The sequence below is a fragment of the Ornithorhynchus anatinus genome, chromosome 1 (assembly GCF_004115215.2).
Source record: "Ornithorhynchus anatinus isolate Pmale09 chromosome 1, mOrnAna1.pri.v4, whole genome shotgun sequence".
Classification (NCBI taxonomy): Eukaryota; Metazoa; Chordata; class Mammalia; order Monotremata; family Ornithorhynchidae; genus Ornithorhynchus; species Ornithorhynchus anatinus.
The window spans coordinates 2,248,401-2,270,119 of record NC_041728.1 but is presented as its reverse complement, the minus strand read 5'-3'; the positions used below and the strand labels follow the sequence as shown (position 1 = coordinate 2,270,119).

The 21,719-nt window shown below is 53.7% G+C and overlaps 1 protein-coding gene across 1 annotated transcript in view; it reads right to left on the bottom strand.

Annotated features, from left to right (window-relative positions):
• The window catches only part of MAST4 (microtubule associated serine/threonine kinase family member 4), a 193,174-nt gene that overhangs the window by 79,066 nt on the left and 92,389 nt on the right, over window positions 1–21,719 (bottom strand). Inside the window, exon 4 of the mRNA XM_029070088.2 lies at window positions 21,445–21,476. Coding sequence (XP_028925921.1) covers window positions 21,445–21,476 — 32 coding nt within the window. The remainder of the gene's footprint in view (window positions 1–21,444; window positions 21,477–21,719) is intronic.

The following is a 21,719-nucleotide window of genomic DNA, read 5'->3' as shown; positions in this document are numbered from 1 at the left end:
CAAACACCCCGCCTCCCCATTAATAGACCTGGCTATCTACTTTATTAAGAAAATTGAAACTATCAGGTGTGAGCTCCCTAAAATCTCCCCTACTCCCATCCTCAATCTTCTCCTGCCTCTCCCTCCTACCTCTTCAACCCTCCCATCCTTAATGGAAGTATCTCAAGAGATCTCCTGCCTTAGCTCAAAATCCACCTCCTCCACCTGTGTATCCAACCCCATCCCTTCACACCTAATCAAAACTCTTGCCCCCCCCCTTTACTTTTTTTTAAGTGCTTACTATGTGCCGAGCACTGTTCTAAGCGCTGGGGGAGATATAGGGTAATCAGGTTGCCCCACGTGAGGCTCACAGTCTTAATCCCCATTTTCCACTTAATCTTAATCCCCATTTTCCACTTAACTGAGGCACAGAGTAGTTAAGTGACTTGCCCAAAGTTACACAGCTGACAGGTGGCGGAGCCGGGATCAGAACCCACGGCCTCTGACTCCTAAGCCCGTGCTCTTTCCACTGAGCCACGCCGCTTCTGTAATAATAATTATGGCATTTGTTAAGCGCTTACTATGTGCAAGGCACTGTTCTAAGCGCTGGGAAGGATACAAGGTGATCAGGATGTTCCCCCATGGGGCTCACAGTCTTAATCCCCATTTTACAGATGGGGTAACTGAGGCCCAGAGAGGTGAAGTGACTTGCCCAAAGTCACACGGCTGACAATGGGCTGAACCGCGATTTGAACCCATGACCTCTGACTCCCAAGCCCGGACTCTTTCCACTGAGCCACACTGCTTCTCTGACTTCCCTCCCTGGTTCCCTTCCTTTTTCCCTCCCTGACTTCCATCTTCAACCGGTCGCCCTGCAATGGCTTCTTCCCCACTGCTTTCAAACATGCTCCTGTCTTCCCTAACCCTAAAAAAAAAACCCCTCCCTTGACCCCACTTCTCCCCTTCTCCCTCCAACGTTCCTCTCCAAACTCTGAGTGAGCTGCCTACACCCGCTGTCTCAAAATCCTCTCCTCCGATTCCCTCCTTGACTCCCTCCGAACTGGTTTCCGTCCCCTTCTCTCCAAAGAAACTGCCCTCACAAAGGTCACAAACGATCTCCTCCTTGCCAAGTCCAAAGGCCTCTACTCCATCCTAATCCTCCTCGACCTCTCAGTTGCCTTCAACGCCGTCGACCGCCCCCTTCTCCTGGAACATTATCCAACCTCAGCTTCACCGACACTGTCGCCTCCTGGTTCTCCTCCTATCTCTCTGGCCGCTCATTTTCAGTCTCTTTCGCAGACTTCTCCTCCGCTTCCCACCCCCTAACCGTGGGTGTCCCCCAACATTCAATTCTGCGTCCCCTCCTATTCTCCGGCTACACCCACTCCCTTGAAGAATTCATTCGCCCCCACGGCTTTAGACTATCACCTTTTTGCGGACGACTCCCAAATCTACATCTCCAGCCCTGATCTCTCTCCCACTCCGCAGTCTCGCGCTTCCTCCTGCCTTCAAGATATCTCTATTCGGACGTTCTGCCGTCACCTCAAACTCAACAGGTCTAAAACAAAACTCCTTTATCTTCCCCCCCAAACCCTGTCCTCCTCCTGACTTTCCCATCACTGTGGACGGCGTCTCTATCCGTCCTGTCTCTCAAGCCCATAACCTTGGCATTATCCTTGACTCCTCTCTCTCATTCAATCCACATATTCAATCTGTCACTAAATCTTTTCACTCTATCACTAAATCTTGTCGGTTCAACCTTCGCGACATCGCTAAATCCACCCTTTCCTCTCCAATCAAACTGCTATCACGTTAATCCAAGCACTTATCCTCTCCCGCCTTGACTGCCGTATCAGTCTCCTTGCTGACCTCCCGGCGTCCCGCCTCTCCCACTCCAGTCCGTGTTTTACTCCGCTGCCCGGATCATTTTTCGACAAAAACGTTCAGGCCACGTCTCCCCACTCCTCAAGAAACTCCAGTGGTTGCCCATCCACCCCACATCAAACAAAAACTCCTCACCATCGGCTTTGAAGCAATCACCTTGACCCCTCTTACCTCACCTCGCCGCTCTCCTGTCCAGTCCGCACATTCTGCTCCTCTAACGCCAACCTTCTCACTATACTAACATCTACCGAGCACCCACTGTGCGCAGAGCACTGTGATAATCACTTGGGTGTTCAGTAGAGTCAGTAGACCCGATACCTGCCCTCGAGAAGTTCACTCAAACCCTAACTCAACCCCCTCCAACGCTTTCTTCTACTTGCCAAAGGGCTGAATCCCAGGATGGAAGATCGGGTCAATCAGTCAATCAATCAATCAATTGTATTGATCGAGCACTTGCTGTGGGAAGAGCAGTAAAGTCCCCAGAATGGAGCCTTCAAGAAGAAGGGCTGGAATGCTCCCATCCAATCAATCAATTAATCATATTTATCGAGCACTTACTGTGTGCAGAGCACTGTATTAAGCGCTTGGGAGAGTACAACACAACAATAAATCTGCAACCATCGAAATGTGGACGCAACGTGGCCTAGTGGAAAGATCCCGGGGCTGGGAGTCAGAGGATCTGGGTTCCAATGCCGGCTCTGCCACTTGTCTGCCGTGTGACCCTGAGCAAATCACTTCACTGTGCTTCGGTTTCCCTCTAGACTGTAAGCCCGCTATGGACAGGGAACGTTTCTGCTAATTCTGTTGTACTGTACTCTCCCAAGTGCTTGGCACAGTGCTCTGCACATGGTAAATGCTCACTAAATACCGCTGATTGACTGATTGATTCCTAATGTGTTAAATGGAAATTCAAGACACGTTTTCGCTCCTCTTTAGGCTGTGAGCCCCTCTTGGGACAGGGACTGTGTCCGAACTGACTGTATTTCAATCATTTCCATAAATTGGGTTATTTCATTCATTCACTCATTGAATCGTTATTTCATTTATTGAGCACTTACTGTGTGCAGAGCACTGTACTAGGTGCTTGGGAGAGTACAAAGTAACAGTAAACAGACACTTGCCCTGCCCACAAGGATCTTTCCCCTGCTTAGACTGTAAATTCCTTGATGTCAGGGATCATGTCTTCCCTTCATTGGACTGTACGCTTCTAAGCGCTAAGTACAGTGTTCAGCACCCAGTAGCTTGTAATATTATTACTATTGTTATAAATAGCAATAATTGTGGTATTCATTAAGCATTTACTATGGGCCAAGCACTGTACCAAGCGCTGGGGTAGATGCAAGATCATCAGGTCCCACATGGGGCTCCCAATCTAAGTAGGAGGGAGAACAGGTATTAAAGCCCCATTTTGCAGAAGAGGAAAGTAGGGCCCAGAGAAGTGAAGTAACTTGGCCGAGATCACACAGCAAACAAGTGGCGGAGCTGAGATTAGAAACCCAGGTTCCCTCACTCCCAGGCCCGGTCTCTACCCACTATGTCATGCAAGCTTCTTGAGGGCAGGGATCATGCCTAACAACTATATTCTACCTTTCCAACCATTTTGTACAGTGCTCTTCAGGGACTAAGTGCTCAGTAAATATCCCCGATTGGTTAATTGACTGACTGGGGAGGGGTGCTTGCCCACTGAAGGTGGGGGAGGAGGAGGGGAACATAGAAAAGCAACACGTCCTAGTGGCAAGAGCCCGGGTTTGGGAGTCAGAAGTCGTGGGTTCTAATCCCGGATCTGCCACTTGTCTGCTGTGTGACCTTGGGCAAGTCACTTCACTTCTCTGGGCCTCAGTTACTTCATCTGGAAAATGGGGATCGAGACCGTGAGCCCCATGTGGGACAGGGACGGCGTCCAACCCAATTGGTTTGTATCCAGCCCAGTGCTTAGTAAAGTGCCTGGCACATAGTAAGCGCTTAATGAATACCATAATAACACCAACAATAATAATAAAAAGGGTGATCGAGGGCTTTAAAGCCAATGGTGAGGAGTTAAGTGACTTGCCCAAGGTCACGCAGCAGACAAGTAGTTTGTTCTCTTCTTTTTCGATGTTTTTTGGGGAAGCAGCATTGCCTGGTGGCAAGAGCACGGGCTTGGGAATCAGAGTTTGGGGCTCTGCCATTTGTCTGCTGTGGGGGCCTTGGGCAAGTCCCTTAACTTCCCTGTGCCTCAGTTGCCTCATCTGTAAAATGGGGATTAAGAGTGTGAGCCCCACATGAGACAGGGACCGTGTCCAACCTGATGACCTCGTATCTACCCCAGTGCTTAGGAACAGTGCTTGGCACATAGTAAGCGCTTAACAAATACCATAACCATCAGCAGCAGCAGCTTGGCTAGGACTGACATCTCCCATAATGCACCCCGCCGATGGGTCCTTGGGGCTCTGAGAATGGGACAGTGCTCTGCACACAGTAAGCGCTCGATAAATACGAATGAATGGGAAGCGAGGAGTTCAAGGACAGCGGCCCCCACCTCCTCTCCCGAGGGTCAGGGGTGAAAAGACGGAACCCGACCTGCTCTGGGCCCGCCGGGGTCCCTTCCCCCGGTTGGGGGGCGGGGGTGGCCGGCCACAGCCTCAGAGACCGGGCAAGAAGACGGGCCTCAGGGCTCCCGCCGTAGCCCGGACCCCGGCCGGAGCTGGGCCCATCGGGGCCAACCTGCCCACACCGTCACCCCGAGCCAGCAGATCCACCACATTCAGCTGCCCGGTGGATGGACACGAGGAGCACCCCCGAACCCCACGGTGAAGCAACGTCCTCCCACCGGGAACAGCGACGACTAACCAGAGGCAGGGTGAGGGACGGGCACCGGGCCGCCCTGGGCACCGAGGACCCAGAGGGGCATCCAGCTGACCACGGGGACTCCCGGGCCCGGGCTCCGGCACCGCGGCGCTCGCAGCCCGACACCGCAACGCTCCCAGACGGCGGGGGCACGCGGGGCTGCTCCGGAAGCCGGAGCCGGAGCCGGGCGGGAAAACCGCCAGGAAGAGGGAAAGGCGGACAATACTCACTCCAAGGTCAGGCCGGAAATCTGCAGCCTCTCCCGTTGCGCTCTCATGGCTGCGGCTGGAGCGGCGGAGCGCCTGCCGGCCCCATGGCCACGGCTACCGGCCCCTCGGCCACGGCTGGTGGCCGGCGGCGAGGAGCGGGGGGCTGGAATGGTGGGGACTGGGGGAGGGGGGAGAGCAGGGGGGATGAGGGAGAGCAGGGAGAAGTGGGGGGAGGGCGAGAGCAGGGGGAAGATAGGAGGAGGGCAGGGGGACAGGTGGGGGGAGACAGAAGGGGGAAGAAAGGCAAGGAGGGGAAAAGGGGGAAGGAGGGGAGATCAGGGAGGGAGAGAGGAGCAGGGGGAGGGAGGGTGGGTCAGGGAATCTGGGGGAGAGGGGAGCAGGGGGAGAGCAAGGGGAGCAGGAAAAGAGAGGGCAAGGAGAGGGAGAGGGGAGAGAGGGCAGGGGAAGGGGGAGGGCGAGGGGAGCAGGGAGAGCAAGGGGAGAGTGAGCAAGTGGAGGACAAACAGGGGGTAGGTGAGGGAGGCAGGGAGAAGGGGAGCAGGGAGAGGAAGAGGAGGGAGAGATGGAGCACGGGGAGGAAAAGGAGGAGGATGGAGGGGGTGTGAGGGAGGGAGGAAGGAGGGGGAGCAAGCAGGGTGGGAGGGGGCACGACGGAGGCGAGGGCAGCGGTCCCGGGCCGGACAGCAGTCGGGCCCCCCTGTGTGGCTGGTGTTACCCCGCCACAGGGTCAGCTGTGGCTGCGGCCACTGTGGCCATAGCTCAGGTCATCCCCCCGGGGCGGAGGGGAGGGTGGAGGGGCTGCTTTAAAAGGAACGGTCCCTTTCCGGCACAGCGATATGAGAAGCCCCCTCCGTCTCCCCATCCAACAGGCCCAGACCCTCCACCCAGTTCCGTTCTCCACCCCTCCCTCCCGGCCTCATCCTCCCGGGACAGCCGGCCGCACTGACCACCTTCCGCAGAGCAGCCCCGGCCCCGGCCTGCCACCTCAGGGGGAGGGGGCAACGAATGGGGGCCATCAGACCGCTTCACAAAACCATGAGCATCTGGCCCAGAAGCAGCGTGGCCTAGTGGATAGAGCTACGGGCCTGGGCGCCAGGAGACCCGGGTTCTAGTCTCGGCTCCCACTTGTCTGCTGTGTGACCTCGCGCAAGTCATTTCATTTCTCTGGGCCTCAGTCACCTCATTTATAAAATGGGAATTAAGACTGTGAGCCCCACGTATATCAACCCTCCCTCCCCACCAGCGCTTAGAACAGCGCCTGGCATATAGTGAGCACTTAACAAATACCATTCGAAAATAAAACATAAAAACTCGCCATCAAAGTTACCCTGTGAAATTCAATAAGCCGTAGCTCAGTGACAAGCTCGAGGATTCTTCAGTGATATGCGTTGAGCACCAATTTTGTGCAGAGTAATAATAATAATTACAGTATTTGCTAAGTGGTTACTATGTGCCAAGCACTGTTCTAAGAGCTGGGGTGGATACACGTGGGGCTCACAGTCTTCATCCCCATTTTACAGAAGAGGGAACTGAGGCCCAGAGAAGTTAAGTGGCTTGCCCAAGGTCACACAGCAAAGGAGCAGAGCCAGAATGAGAACCCACGGCCTCTGACTCCCAAGCCCAGGCTCTTTCCACTAAGAGCACTGTACTGACAGCTGGGGAGACGGCAACAGCGTTGGGAGACACACTTCCTGCCCTCAAGGAGCGAGAGTTTATAGCAGGGTCCTATACTGAGTGCTTGGGAGAGTACAGAAAGAGTCAGGAGACATAATCCCAGGCCTCGAGGAGTTTATAGTCTAACAATAATAACGTTGGTATTTGTTAAGCGCTTACTATGTGCAGAGCACTGTTCTAAGCGCTGGGGTAGACACAGGGGAATCAGGTTGTCCCACGTGGGACTCACAGTTAATCCCCATTTTACAGATGAGGGGACTGAGGCCCGGAGAAGTGAAGTGACTTGCCCACAGTCACACAGCTGAGAAGTGGCAGAGTCGGGATTCGAACCCATGAACCCTGACTCCCAAGCCCGGGCTCTTTCCACTGAGCCACGCTGTTTCTCTGGCCGAAACAGATGCCAAAATCGACTACCGGGAGGAGACGAGGCCGGGGTAGATATGGGATAAGACCAGATCGGAAATCATCCAAGAGGGAGAAACGGGGATCTTATAGGGGAGGACGCTGAGGCCCAGAGAGGTTAAGTGGTAATGTCACACAGCAGGCCTGATGCACAACTGCAGTTAGAACCCAGGACTTCTGACTCCCGTCCCCGGGATCTTCCCGCTAGGCCGCCCTGCCTCCCGTCTGAGGGGGATGGATTTAAGACCTAGAAGCGGAGCTGGGCCCCATGTGACAGAGTTTAATTGTCTAAAAGTCTTTTTAATGACTTCTTCCAGGCAGATGTCTGGAAGGGGGGGGGGGAAGGAAGGATGGAACAGAAGGAAGGAAGGAACAGAAGGAAGGAAGGAACGGAGAGCACGTTCTACCCAGCAGCCAGGGCGCTACATCCTGCCGTCACCCCGCCGGGCTTTCCCGGCACTCGGAGCTCAGGCTGCTGTGTGTCCTTGCCTTGACGAGCGACCTCTCTGATTCATTTCCCCCACGGTTATTGTTGCACTTGCCTAGACATCCAGGACCAGGAGATTATTTCAAAACACCATGGGAATGGGGAACTCCTGGAGACAATCCTGGAGGCTGTTCTTTCGCCGTTCCTCTTCCTACTCCCGTGGGTGCTATTGCGGTTTATAAAAATGGTCTTATTTCCTCCTCGGATATCAGGTCGCGGGAAGGACTGAGGCGGTGGGATTGGTGGCAAGTACACGCAAGTGAATTCAGTATAATAATAATGATGATGGTATCTGTTAAGAGCTTACTCTGTGCCAAGCACTTTTCTAAGTACTGGGGTAGATACAAGGTAACGAGGTTGTCCCAAGTGGGGCTCACAGTCTTCATTCCCATTTTGCAGACGAGGTAACTGAGGCACAGAGACGTTAAGGGACTTGTACAAAGTCATATAGCTGATATCCTACAGGTAGAGAAGATACATCGAATTTTCCAACACCTGTTATCCTTATTCCAACACCCGTTATCCTTAGGATCGAGATAAGTCGGTGGCTTAGAGGAGTGGTGTTTCCTTAGCACTCACCCAGTGCCAAGCACTGTGCTAAGCTCTGGAGCCCAGCCAGGCCCTGTCTCTAATGGGGCTGATGTTTTCAGCACAGGAAAGTACGTGCATCGAACAGTAAGGACTCATCCCCTCCGACGACAGACCACGAGCCCAAGGACGTCTGCGTTTCAGACTATTACGGGAGGCTCGCTGTCTCCCCTCAGCCCCATCCCTAAGGCAAACAGCCCCCAGAACCCCCCAAAGCCCCCGAGACCCTTGGGGCCCAAGTCCACGTAGAAGCGAAATCATCTAATTTCCAAATTTCACGGGCCGGTCACGCCGAAAATCTAAATTTCGCCCTGTCCGAGATTAATCGAAACCTCACGACGAAAAGGTGCAAATTATTTCTCTCGTTTCGAAGCTATCAAAGGTTGGCGTTCTGCTTGGGAGAACGGAACTAATTGGCGAGACCTCTGACTCCAGCATGGCTAATTACCAGCTCCCCCCGCTAGCCCGGACGTCAATGGCTCAGGGCTCCCCCATTTTGGTGCCGATCTAAGAACCGACCATGCGGGGAAGCTTTCTTTGCTGGGCAGACGCGGTTTAGACACACGGTTCTTTTTGCCTCCTTTTCCTCTAGCTGTCTCTTGTCCTTTGGCTCTGAATGCCCGGGGGAGCTGCAGAAATGAGATCCGTCACATAATGGCTTCGCACGCTTTCCTCGCGTCCCCGCTGCCTCCTCTCCCCCTCCCTGCCCCTTTCATTCTTCGGCCGGGTCCGATTTTTCCTCTACTGCGGTCTTCCCCGGTGCTCGGTACAGTGCTCTGCACAGGGTAAGAGCACAGGAAGCACCACCGATTGAATGAGTGGATGAACGATCAATAATAATGGTGATGCTGCTGGTATCTGTTAAGCACTTCCTATGTGTCCAGCACTGTTCTAAGCGCTGGGGTAGATACAAGCTAACCAGGTTGGACACAGTCCCTGTCCCACGTGGGGCTCACAGTCTTATGCCCATTTTGCGGGTGAGGTAACCGAGGCACGGAAGTGAAGTGACTTAACCAAGGTCATACAGAAGACAAGTGGTGGAGTCGGGATTAGAGCAGCAGAATGGCTCAGTGGAAACAGCCCGGGCTTGGAAGCCGGAGGTCATGGGTTCGTTTCCCGGCTATGCCACTTGTCGGCTGTGTGACTGTGGGCGAGTCACTTCACGTCTCTGTGCCTCAGTTCCCTCATCTGTAAAATGGGGATTAACTGTGAGCCTCACGTGGGACAACCTGATTACCCTGTTTCTCCCCCAGCGCTTAGAACAGTGCTCTGCACGTAGTAAGCGCTTAACAAATACCAACATTATTATTATTATTAGAACCCAGGTCCTTCTGACTGTCGGGCTTGGGCTTAGAATCAGTGCCACGGCTGGGGCGGGCTAATGGTCCCCATCCACTTCAGAATTCTATGCCACCCTCGGGGCCCAGCACAGCCCCTCTAAACTGTGAGCTCTTTGTGGGCAGGGAATGTGTCTGTTTATTGTCTGTGACTCAGTTACCTCATCTGTAAAATGGGAATTAAGACCGTGAGCCCCACGTGGGACAACCTGTTTACCTTGTATCTACCCCAGGACTTAGAACAGTGCTTGGCACACAGTAAGCACTTACCATCGTTGTTATTATTTTATTATTGTCCTATTGTATTCTCCCAAGTGCTTAGAACAGTACTCTGCACACGGTAAGCGCTCAATAAATACAACTGAATGAATGAATGCTCTGTGCACTGTTTGATTCCTGCCGCATACATTGGGTGCCTACCAATCAATCAATCCTATTTATTGAGCGCTTCCTGTGTGCGGAGCACTCTACTTTGTGCTTACTTTAAACTTGTTGTGGGCAGAGAATCTATCTACGAACTCTGAACTCTCCCATGAGTGCACAAGGTTCTGCACACAGAGAAAGCACTCAATAAATACCACTTATTTATTAAGAGTACAGTGGAGGTAAAAAAGTACCTGGACCCACTCTTAATAACAATTATGGTATTTGCTAAGTGCTCACTGTGTGCCGGCCGCTGTACTGAGCGCCGGGGTGGATGCAAGCAAATCGGGTTGGACACAGTCCCTGTCCCACATGGGGCTCACGGTCTCAATCCCCATTTTACCGACGAGGTAACCGAGGCCCAGAGAAGTGAAGTGAATTGCTCGAGATCACACAGCAGACAAATGGTGGAGCTGGGATTAGAACCCATGACTCCCAGGCCCGGGCTCTATCCACTAGGCCATGCCGCTCCTCTTCCATTGGGAATGTCAGAGGAGCCTAAGTCTCGGACTCCAGGGCTGAGACCTTGCACGGAAGGGAAGAGGTGAGGATAATTTTAAACACTTACTATGTACCCAGCACTGGGGTAGATATGAGATAATCAGGTCCCACGTGGGGTTCACGGTCTCCGAGGAGGGTAAACAGGGAATTGAATCCTGCGGATGAGGGAACTGAGTCACAGAAAAGTCACTTGCCCGAAGTCACAGAGCCGGGATTAGAACCCAGGTCCTGTGACTCCCAGGTCCGGGTTCTTTCCAGTTCTTGATGACAGTGCCCAGCCCGATGACAGAGCTAGTGGCTTGCACTGCGACCGTCATGTTACCACAGACCAAAACTCAGAAGGGCCTGGATTCTAATTCCGCCTCCGCCAGGGGATTGCTCTGTGACCCTGGGCAAGTCGCTTCGCTTCTCCGTGCCTCAGTCCCCTTAACTGTAAAACGCGGATACCTGTTCTCCCTCCTATTTAGACTCTGAGTCCCATGCGGTAAAGGGACTGCATCTGATCTAATTAACTTGTACTTTTCCCAGCGCTCAGAACAGCATCTGACACATAGCAAGAGCTTAAACGCCATTCAAAAAATAAAGAAACGCATCCCATTGATTGATGGATTCTAAGGGGTGAGAGGCAGCCGAGTGCGCTGAGCCAAAAAGAACTCACGGGGTCTTCGGGCCCGTCCACTCCCGGACGGCGTGTCCGCTCCTCGAGTCCGTCTGCTCGCCGGGTGTCCCGGCGAGGGCGAGCCCACGGCCTCTGAGAGCGTCCGCTACCCCACCGAAACACCCGGCGGCTCGTTCATCCTGCCGTCGGACCGGTGAGGCCTCGTTTCCGGGGGGGTTCAGCAGGGCCGGGGAGGTCCCAAGCTCAATATCTGGAACGCCTGGAGTTCCCGATTTATAGACTCCCGGGTGTGTGGGGGGAGTGTGGGGAGACGAGCCAGCCCCTTTGGAGCCAGCAAACTGTCGGCCACTTCTGACAGAATTACCTTCTTTCCGCCTCTCCTCTGTCCCCTTCCATCCCCATCCTTTGCCTTCCCCTTTCCTCCCACCTCCTCTGTCCAGGCCCCACGAGCCCAAGAATCCCGAATGCCAGTCCGGCCAGGAAAACACACCGTCCCGCTGGGAAAAACGCACCATCCCACCAGGAAAAGCAAAGCAGTCCGCTGGGAAAAGTACACCCTCCCACCGGGAAAAGCGCACCATCCCAGTGGGAAAAGAACACCGTCCCGTCAGGAAAAATGCCCTATCCTGCCAGGAAGAGCACAGAATCCAACTGGGAAAAGTGCACCATCCCCCCGGGATAAGCGCACCAGCAGCCCACCCGACCGGTCAGCCAACTGCTCTGGCTTCCCAAACCGAGGAAGACTTGGCGCTCTCCTCTGCCCTCTGCCATTCTGCCCTCCCAGCAGCAACAACCAAAAAAACCCATTTCCGCTCAGCCTCCTCCACCCTCCTCGACAATAGCAAACACGACCGTTTTTTTTTTAAAAAAAAGGACGTAGCCGCAGAAGTCGAAAATAAACTTTTAGCAGCAAGGAATGTTTCTGAAGGGACTTCAGCTCATTTTGGAACTGCTAATTCCGTTGTACTGTACTTTCCCAAGGGCTTAGTACAGTGATCTGGACCTAGTAAGTGCTCAATAAATACCTTTGTTTGATTGATCGATCGATCACCCGGTGAAGAACCAAAATGTCTTATCATTCAACTTGCTCGTGGGACAGGGACCGGATCCAACCTGATTATCTTGTACCTACCCCAGGGCTTCCCCTCTCAGGGTGGCAGCTGGAGAATTTCCAGTCCTCTACCAGTCTCGGCTAGGGGAGGGAGAGTCAAGCGGAGGCCCGTCCGGTCCATTTCTAGCTTGGGCACTGGCTAATGAGCGGCAGGCCATCTGCTACAAGTCAAAACTCACCAATGCCCGGCAGCGGCGGCACGGGAGGGAGTCGAGGGCAGAGACTCGAGTTTACTGCGCGGAAGGAGGCAAATGGAAAAGCACTTCTGGATTTTTACCAAGAAAACTCTCTGGCTCCACTTAAAGAACGATTGCAGATGGAGAACGGGGCGACCTGGGAGAGATGTGCCCGTGGTGTCGCCACGGGTAGGAAACCACTCGACGGCATAAAACGAGACGAGACCCAAGTGCTTAGAAAACTGTTTGGCACATACTAAGCACTTAACGGATACCATTTAAAAAGACAAAAGCTGCCCCCTGTACTATTACAGCGTGCGCGGCTCAGTGGAAAGAGCACAGACTTGAGAGTCAGAGGTCTTGGGTTCTAATGCCGGCTCCGCCACCTGTCAGCTGTGTGACTTTGGGCAAGTCACTTCCCTTCTCCGTGCCTCAATTACCTCAACTGTAAAATGGAGATGAAGACTGTGAGCCCTACGTGGGACAACCTGATGACCTTGTATCTACCCCAGCATTTAGAACAGTGCCTGGCACATAGTAAGCGCTTAACAGATACCATCATTATTATTATTATTATTATTGTGTCTCCCCCTCTAGACTGTAAGCTGGATATGGACAGGGTATGCGTCTACAAACTCTGCTGTGTTGTACTCTCCCAAGCGTTCAGTACAGCGCACTGCACACGGCAAGGGATCAATAAAGAGCACTGATGATGATGATAATGCATGCGGACAGGTACAGTGACGCTGAGTTGGTCCGAGCAAAGCTGCGTTTTGGTGGGTGAAAGCAAGTCGTGGCTCAGTGGAAAGAGCCCGGGCTTTGGAGTCAGAGGTCATGGGTTCGAATCCCAGCTCAGCCACTTGTCAGCTGTGTGACCTTGGGCAAGTCACTTCACTTCTCGATGCCTCGGTTCCCTCATCTGTAAAATGGGGATTAAGACCGTGAGCCCCACGTGGGACAACCTGATTCCCCTGTGTCTACCCCAGCGCTTAGAACAGTGCTCGGCACACAGTAAGCGCTTAACAAATACCAACATTATTATTAAGTCCTCCAACTTGCTCTGAGTCACTGAGGAGGAACAGTAGGAAAGCATTTCAAAGCTGATACAGTGATCCCTCCAGGAGGTGATAAGCTCTTGAACCCCTGGAGAGCTCAAAGGTGAAGGGGGAAAGGTGGGTCTAAGGAAAGTTACGCAGGAAAAACAGCGGAATTATGGCAGTATTTGCTAAGCACTTACTCTACGCTAAGCCCTGCTCAGGTCGAACACAGTCCCCGTCCCACCTGAGGCTCACGGTCTAAGAGAACAGGAATCGAACCCCCATCTTACAGATGAGGAAAGTGGCCCAAAGAAGTGACTTGCCCACGGTCACAGAGCAACCGGGTGGTGAAGCCGGGATTTGAACCCAGGCCCACCGACTCCCAGGCCGGGCTCTTTCCTCTAGGTCACCCTGATAGAGTTACGGCATCCTTCAAGGACCTTCGAGGATTCACGATTGTTCCTCCCGGCTCCACGGCCGGCCTTCCCTCCTCTCCGACCCGCCAAATGAAGAATCCACGCGTCAGCGAGGAGAATCCATACATTACCACAGACCCCGTGAACAATAAACACACAAAGTTTCAAGCCGGTCACATCCCATGAATACATAAACGCGATTGCCGTTCTCCCCCATCTGAACGTCGTCGGCTCTCGCCGTGGGTAAATTACACCGTCCCGGCTCCGGGTAAAATGCTACTTTAAATGCTAATCCTCCCGCAGCCTCCTCTCCTCTTTGTTTCCGGTCTTGGGGCGGGCTGCGAGGTGAACTTCCCAGAGACGGTAGCGTCCGCTCGGCGTCCGTCCGAGGAACCGTCCGAGGCCCGGAAGCCCGTAACTCAGGGTCATCGCGGACTCCTCTCCGCCTCGATTCGACTCCAGCCCCGAGCTCGTTGGAAATGCTTCATAAACACAAACGCCAACCCCAGTGTACTTCCACATTCAGTCTGCCACAGCGTGGCCCGGTGGACAGAGCCCAGGCCTGGGAGTCGGGAGACCTGCCATTCTAATCCCGGCTCCGCCACTTGACTGCTGGGTGACCTTGGGCAAGTCACTTAACTTCTCTGTGCCTCAGTGACCTCATCTGTAAAATGGGGATGAAGACTGTGAGCCCCACGTGGGACAACCTGATCACCCTGTATCCTCCCCAGCGCTTAAAAACAGTGCTTTGCTCATAGTAAGCGCTCAACAAATGCCATTATTATTATTATTCTCTTGACCTCAGTCTCCTCGCCTGTAAAATGGGGGTTCGATACTTGTTCTCTCATCCCCTTAGACTGTGAGCCCTACATGGGACAGGGACTGTGTTCAACCTGATCACCCTGTATCCCCCCCAGCATTTAGAACAGTGCTTTGCACATAGAAAGCGCTTAACAAATCCCATTATTATTATTATTCTCTTGGCCTCGATCTCCTCGCCTGTAAAATGGGGGTTCAATACTTGTTCTCTCACCCCCTGAGACTGTGAACCCTACAGGGACTGTGTCCAACCTGATTAACCTATATCTACCCCAGTGGCTTGGCACATAGTAAGTGCTTAAATACCACAAAAATTCCACAGTTCTTCTCGCATAACTTTTCTCGACCCTTTTCCTTTTCTACCCTTCCGGCTCCACCTTTTTACCCTCCGGGGGTAGGAGCGTTTATCACCTCCTGAGGGACCTCTGAAACACAGCCTCTTTATTGAAGCAGCGTGGCTCAGTGGGAAAAGCCCGGGCTTGGGGGTCAGGGGTCACGGGTTCGAATCCCGGCTCCGCCACCCGCCAGCTGTGGGACTGTGGGCGAGTCACTTCACTTCTCTGGGCCTCAGTTCCCTCATCTGGAAAATGGGGATGAAGACCGTGAGCCTCACGTGGGACAACCTGATGACCCTGTATCTACCCCAGCGCTTAGAACAGTGCTCTGCACATAGTAAGCGCTTAACAAATACCAACGTTATTATTATTATTATTATTGGGCTCCCTGCCTCCAGCCTCTCTTCTTCTTCAGTCTCTCTTACCTCTCCGACCAGGGCTTCAAGTCTCTCATATACACACAAACCCTGATGAGTCTCTCCCTCCCCTCCAATACATCCTAGGAAGCTCCTCGTGAGCAGGGAACGAGTCTACCGGCTCGGTTAAGCTGTATCCTCCCAGGCGCTTAGTATGGTACTCTGCACACCGTAAGCGCTCGACGAATACAATGATGGATTGATTGGCGAGGCCTCCAGTCTCTCCTGCATACAGCTGCCGAGATCATCTTCCTATTCAGAACGCATCACTGCACACAGCAGGTGCCCACCACGATGCCCTGCACACGGCAGGTGCCCAATAAATATTGATGTAGACGAGTTAGGAGGAGGCCTCGGAGGGAAGATGAGGTTCCCCAGACTGGCCCCGGGTCAGGGGAGGGGGTTCAGAGGGTGGGGAAGGGGGGCTTCCCTGGCCTGCCCGCTGCCCGATATCCAACACCCCGCCGGCCGAACACGACGCCGGACGGTGCCACTCCTGCCCCTCCCGCCTCCCGTCCCGTGGTCCCGGTTCCCCCGCCGGACACCTCCTGCTCCCGGTTGCCAGGGTTCCTCCCACTCGGGGTGTCGGAATCCCGGGAGCCCGACCCCTCCCAGGAGGTTTGCCATTAGCGGAAGCTTCGAATCTGTTTAATGCTCTCCGGAGAGGACCACCGCACGGGACTTTCTGGAGAACAAAGCCCCCGTGAGTTAGGGTAACAATGATAATAATATAATAATCATGTAATAATAATACTTGCGGTATTTGTTAAGGGCTTACTATCTTCTAAGCACTGGGGTAGATACCAGATAATTGGGACAGACACGGTCCCTGTCCCATATGGGGCTCACAGTCTTCACCCCCATTTTACAGACGAGAGAACTGAAGTACAGAAAAGTGAAGTGACTTGCCCAAGCCCACACAGCAGACGAGAGGAGGAGTCAGGATGAGAACCCAGATCCTTCCGACTCCCGGGTCCGTGCTCTATCCATTAGGTCACGATGCTTCTCTAGGGGACAAGGCATGGAGAAGCAGCGTGGCTCAGCGGAAGGAGGACGGGCCCGGGAGTCACAAGTCGTGGGTTCTGATCCCGGCTCCGCCACTTGTCGGCTGTGTGACTTTGGGCAAGTGACTTCACTTTCCTGTGCCTCAGTGACCTCCTCTGTAAAATGGGGGTGAAGACTGGGAGCCCCACATGGGACAACCTGATGACCCTATATCTACCCCAGCGCTTAGAAGAGTGTTCGGCACATAGTAAGCATTTAACGGATACCATCATCGTCATCATTTTGGATTTCCTCCTACGCACGGTGAGCCGGGGAGTTGATTTCTGGGAAAGGATGGGCTGGCTTCTCAATATGTCATCCGTGTTCACGTGGACACAAAGCGGGGCCGATTCAACAGCTCGCCGGGCTCCTGGTGTCAGTGGAATATATGCGGGAGGCCGACTTCTGTAACAGGTCATCGATTTCAGGCCGTGTGATGTATGAGGGATGGATGCGATTCAACGCCGCTACAGCCTCTCAATGCTAATGCACGTTTTCGGCGGAGAAAAGCACTCTCGAGTACCGTATGAACCAGTCTATAGTATTTACTGAGCACCTGCTGTGGGCGGAGCACCGTACCGCGAACTTGGGAGGATTCAGAGACAGCAGGCCCCCTATCCACCCTCAAGGAGTTTCCGGTCTACTCTGCTTCTGTCACTGTACTGAGCGCTCAGGAGAGTACAATACAAGAAGGATGGTAATAATAACGCTGGTATTTGTTAAGCGCTTACTATGTGCAGGGCACCGTTCTAAGCGCTGAGGTAGATACAGGGTAACCAAGTCGTCCCACGTGAGGCTCACAGTTAATCCCCATTTTACAGATGAGGGAACTTAGGCCCAGAGAAGTGAAGTGACTTGCCCACAGTCCCACAGCTGACAAGTGGCGGAGCTGGGATTCGAACCCATGACCTCTGACTCCCAAGCTCGGGCTCGTTCCGCCGAGCCACGCAAGCCCTGCCCTCCTCTAGGAGTTTACCGTCTAAGGGGGAGACGGGTGCTAAGATAAATTAGAGATAGGCGGACGTAATAGACTGAAAAAGGGAGGCAGTGCGGTCCAGTAGAAAGCGCCCAGGGCTGGGAATCAGGAGACTGGGACTCTAGTTCTGGAGTTACCACTTGCTCATTGGGTGACTTTGGAGAAGTCATTGAACTTCTCTGGGCCTCAGTTTACTCAACTGTAAAATGGGAATCAAATTCCTACTCTCCCTCCCTCAGCCCTGAGCGCCCCGTGTGGGTGGAAGGCTGTGTCGGATAAGATTATCTAGTTCCCCCCCGGAGGTTTAGCAGCGGGCTTTGGCATCTAGAAGAAGCGGTGTGGTCCAGCGGAAAGAGCCCGGGCCTGGGAGTCAGCGGCTGCGGGTTCTAATCCCAGCTCCGCCACTTGTCTGCTGTGTGACCTTGGACGAGTCACTTCACTTCTCTCTGCCTCAGTGACCTCCTGGGTAAAATGGGGATTACGACCGTGAGCCGCGTGTGGGACAGGGACTGTGTCCAACCTGATTAGCTCGTATCAACCCCAGCGCTTAGTACAGTGCCTGGCACATAGGAAGCGCTTTACAAATTCCCAAATCGCATCGCCGTGATGCTCTGGAGACCCCGTCCCCTCACTGGGGACCCTCCCTCATCAACTTCACATCCGTTTACTTAATAATAATAATCATAATAACATCGATGGTATTTGTTAAGCGCTTACCAGGTGCCAAGCACTGTTCTAAGCACTGGGGTGAATACAAGGTAATTAGGTTTCCCACGTGGGGCCTCACAGTCTCAACCCCCATTTTACAGATGAGGTGACTGGGGCGCAGCCAAGTTAAGCGACTTGTCCAGGGTCACGCAGCAGACAAGTGGCGGAACCGGGATTGGAACCCACGACCTCTGCCTCCGGGCTCTTTCCACTGAGCCGCACTGCTTCCCAGCTATCTTCCTTCCCTCCATTATTAGACTGTAAGCTCCTTTGAGGGCAGAGGCGGTATCTTTGACTCTTCTCGTACTCGCCCAGACATCTAGTATAATGCCCTGCCCACAGCCGGTACCCGGCACAGTGCTCCGCCCACGGCAGGAGTCCAAAACAGTGCTCTGCACCCAGCAGTTGCCCGGCACTGTATTCTGCCCACGGTAGGTACCCGCTGCATCGCTCTGCCACAGTGAGGACCCAGGACAGGCTCCGCTCAGAGCGAGCCCCGAGTGACTACCACCGGAGAAGTGAATTCAGGGGTCAAGGGCGGGGGTCGTCTGGGAGACCCAAAGAGAGGACGGAACGGCCAAGCTCACGGAGGAGAAAGAAGCTGAACCAGCTAGGAAACATCGTTATCCCCCGGTTAACCAGTTCAAATACACAGAAACCATAATCATAATAATAATGGTGGTATTTGTTAAGCGCTTACTATGTGCAAAGCACTGTTCTAAGTGCTGGGGGGATACAAGGTGATCAGGTTGTCCCACGTGGGGCTCCCAGTCTTCATCCCCATTTTCCAGATGAGGGAACTGAGGCCCAGAGAAGTGAAGTGACTTGCCCACAGTGACCCAGCTGACAAGCGGCGGAGCCCGTGCTCTCTCCACTAAGCAACGCTGCTACTCTATAATGATGATAATAATTATAGTACTCGTACAGTGCTTACTATGTTGGTATTTGTTAAGCGCTTACTATGTGCAGAGCACTGTTCTAAGCGCTGGGGTAAATACAGGGTAATCAGGTGGTCCCACGTGAGGCTCACAGTTAATCCCCATTGTACAGATGAGGGAAGTGAGGCACAGAGAAGTGAAGCGACTCGTCCACAGTCACACAGCTGCCAAATGGCAGAGCTGGGATTCAAACCCATGACCTCCGACTCCCAAGCCCGGGCTCTTTCCACTGAGCCACTCTGCTTCCCGTGCAGATGAATAAGGTCATAGTGGTACTATGTGCCAAACACTGTTCTAAGCACTGGGGTAGGTACAAGCTAACCAGGTTGGACACACTTGCTGTCCCCCAGGGGCTCACACATGATGTACTGGATAGAGCACGGGCCTGGGAGTCAGACGGTCATGGATTCTAATCCTGACTCTGCCATTTGCCTGCTGTGGGACCTTGGGCAAGTCACTTCACTTCTCTGTGCCTCAGTTCCCTCATCTGTAAAATGGGGATTGAGACCGTGAGCCCCAACTGGTACAGGGACTGTGTCCAACTCGACTGTATCCACCCCAGCGCTTAGTACACGGTGCCTGGCGCCCGGTAAGCACTTAACAAATACCATTATTATTACTATTATTCATGCCAATTTTCCAGATGGCGAAACTGAGGCCCAGAGACGCAAAGTGACTTGCCCGAGGCCACACAGCAGACTAGTGGAGGAGCTGGGATTAGAACCCAGCATGGCTCAGTGGAACGAGCCCGGGCTTGGGAGTCAGAGGTCATGGATTCCAATCCCGGCTCCACCACTTGTCAGCTGTGTGACTTTGGGCAAGTCGCTTCACTTCGCTGGGCCTCAGTTTCCTCATCTGGAAAATGGGGATTAAGACTGTGAGCCCTACGTGAGACAACCTGATTACCTTGTATCTAACCCAGCACTTAGAACAGTGCTTTGCACATAGTAAGCGCTTAACAAATACCATCATTATCATTATTATTATTATTATTATTCTGACTCCCCGGCCCAGGCTCTATCCCCTAAGCCAGCTCTAGGGCCAATTCCACCGTTCCTCCAGTTGGCAGGGCTTGCAATGTGCTCAGATTTCCTGTGGAAGAAAAACCTGAGAGCCCTTATTCATCTTCCAACAAACGCAGAGGAAAACAAGGCAAAAGGACTTCTTTCCCCCTCGCTGCGGCAGCGTGAGGAAACCTAGCTTGTGCATTCGGCGACGGAAAGCCCTCCAATTCTCCTTGAAAGGGGGAGAGCAGCGGGTGTCAAGCTCAGTCGGTGGGGACAGGAGGAACCTCACTGTTTTTAACTTGTTTCAGGAGAACTGGAATCAAATTCTAAGTCACGTAAGAAAGTGAGATTGCGTGTTCTGGTTCCGCGCCACGGCCCATCCGGGCCCAGCGTTCTGCCTCCGTCCAAGAGGGACATCAGGACACCCGGAGAGACCATCCGACATCCCTGCCTCTCGCCCGGTGACCCAGCTCGGACCATCCGATACCTCTAACTCTCCTCCGGTGACCCAGAACACACCATCCAGCACCTCTGACTCTCCCTCTCCCTCCCTGACTCTCAATCAGGGACCCAGCACGGATCATCCTACCCCCTTAGCCTCCCCTCTCCCCTCCCAATCACCCCGTCGGTGACCCAGGCCGGTAGATCCTGCGTCCCCATCTGCAAGGTCACACTAAACGAGCACAAGCCCATCCTGCATCTGCAACAGCCGCCCTAGACGTTCCAACTGGGGCTCGTATCGGAGACGTGCAGCCGCTGAAGCACAGGCCCATCCTCTCTAAGGCCTTCTACAAAACCCATCCGATCTTCAGACGGAACAGATGTTTCTAGGCCAGCGGCTCCGGTTCTGGAGCCCGACAAACCTGTTCCCATTATAATCGAGCGTTCCCGGAGCTAATTTAGTGCCGCGACTTCCAAGAGGAAGAGAACCGACGGGTGCTAATAAAACACCGAGAGCCCTGAAAATGAGACATTGAATCGTACTGTGGGGAAACCAATTCGAGGTCTATGAACCCGCGATCGTCCCCATCAAATCGGCTCTCACTAACAGCCAAAGCCCGAGTAAGGCCCGCTCCAGAGGTGGCGATCCCGGGGGTCGAGTCCTCGCCGCCGTCGGCTCCGATTCCGCCCCTTCCCCACTCTCAGCGAGAACCTACTCCGCCGGCCGGCATGGAAAGAATTCTATCGAGATGGCTGTGAATCTCCAAGGTATCGCTAAAGTCGGATCGATGGGTATCGTCAGGCCGCCGTTCGGATATTCGGTTCGGCGGATCCCGCTCATTAAAACGCCAGCGTTCTGAGAATTACAGGCCCACCCACGCGGTCTTCCGACGAGACAGAGGCCAAGGCCTTTTCCTTCAAAAGACAGTGGGGGCCACTCAGACCAGCCCGAGGGACGAGGGCCAAGCAGGCCGGACCATGGGACCCAGGGATCCATTTTGCAGCACCCCCAGCTGCCCCCACACATATATCTACGCACGCGCGGCCACGGAAAACCTTCTGGTACTTACAAACTTCCTCTTCGGGGCAGGCTCAGCTCCTTCTAAAAGAGAAAAGAAAAAGGAAACATCCGTTACACTAGGCCTGAATACAACTGAGCAAAATCATTTTCCGTTCATCCCCGGGAAGTTTTCGCACGTGGATGGTGTTTGTGGGAGAGATTGCGCTCGGTAACCGATAAGCCAGTGGGAGAGGGATGGTTTGGGGGAGGTCGGTTCGAAGACCCCGATTTGCTTGTATCTACCCCGGCGTTCAGTACAGTCCCCTAGTAAGCACTGGGGTAGAT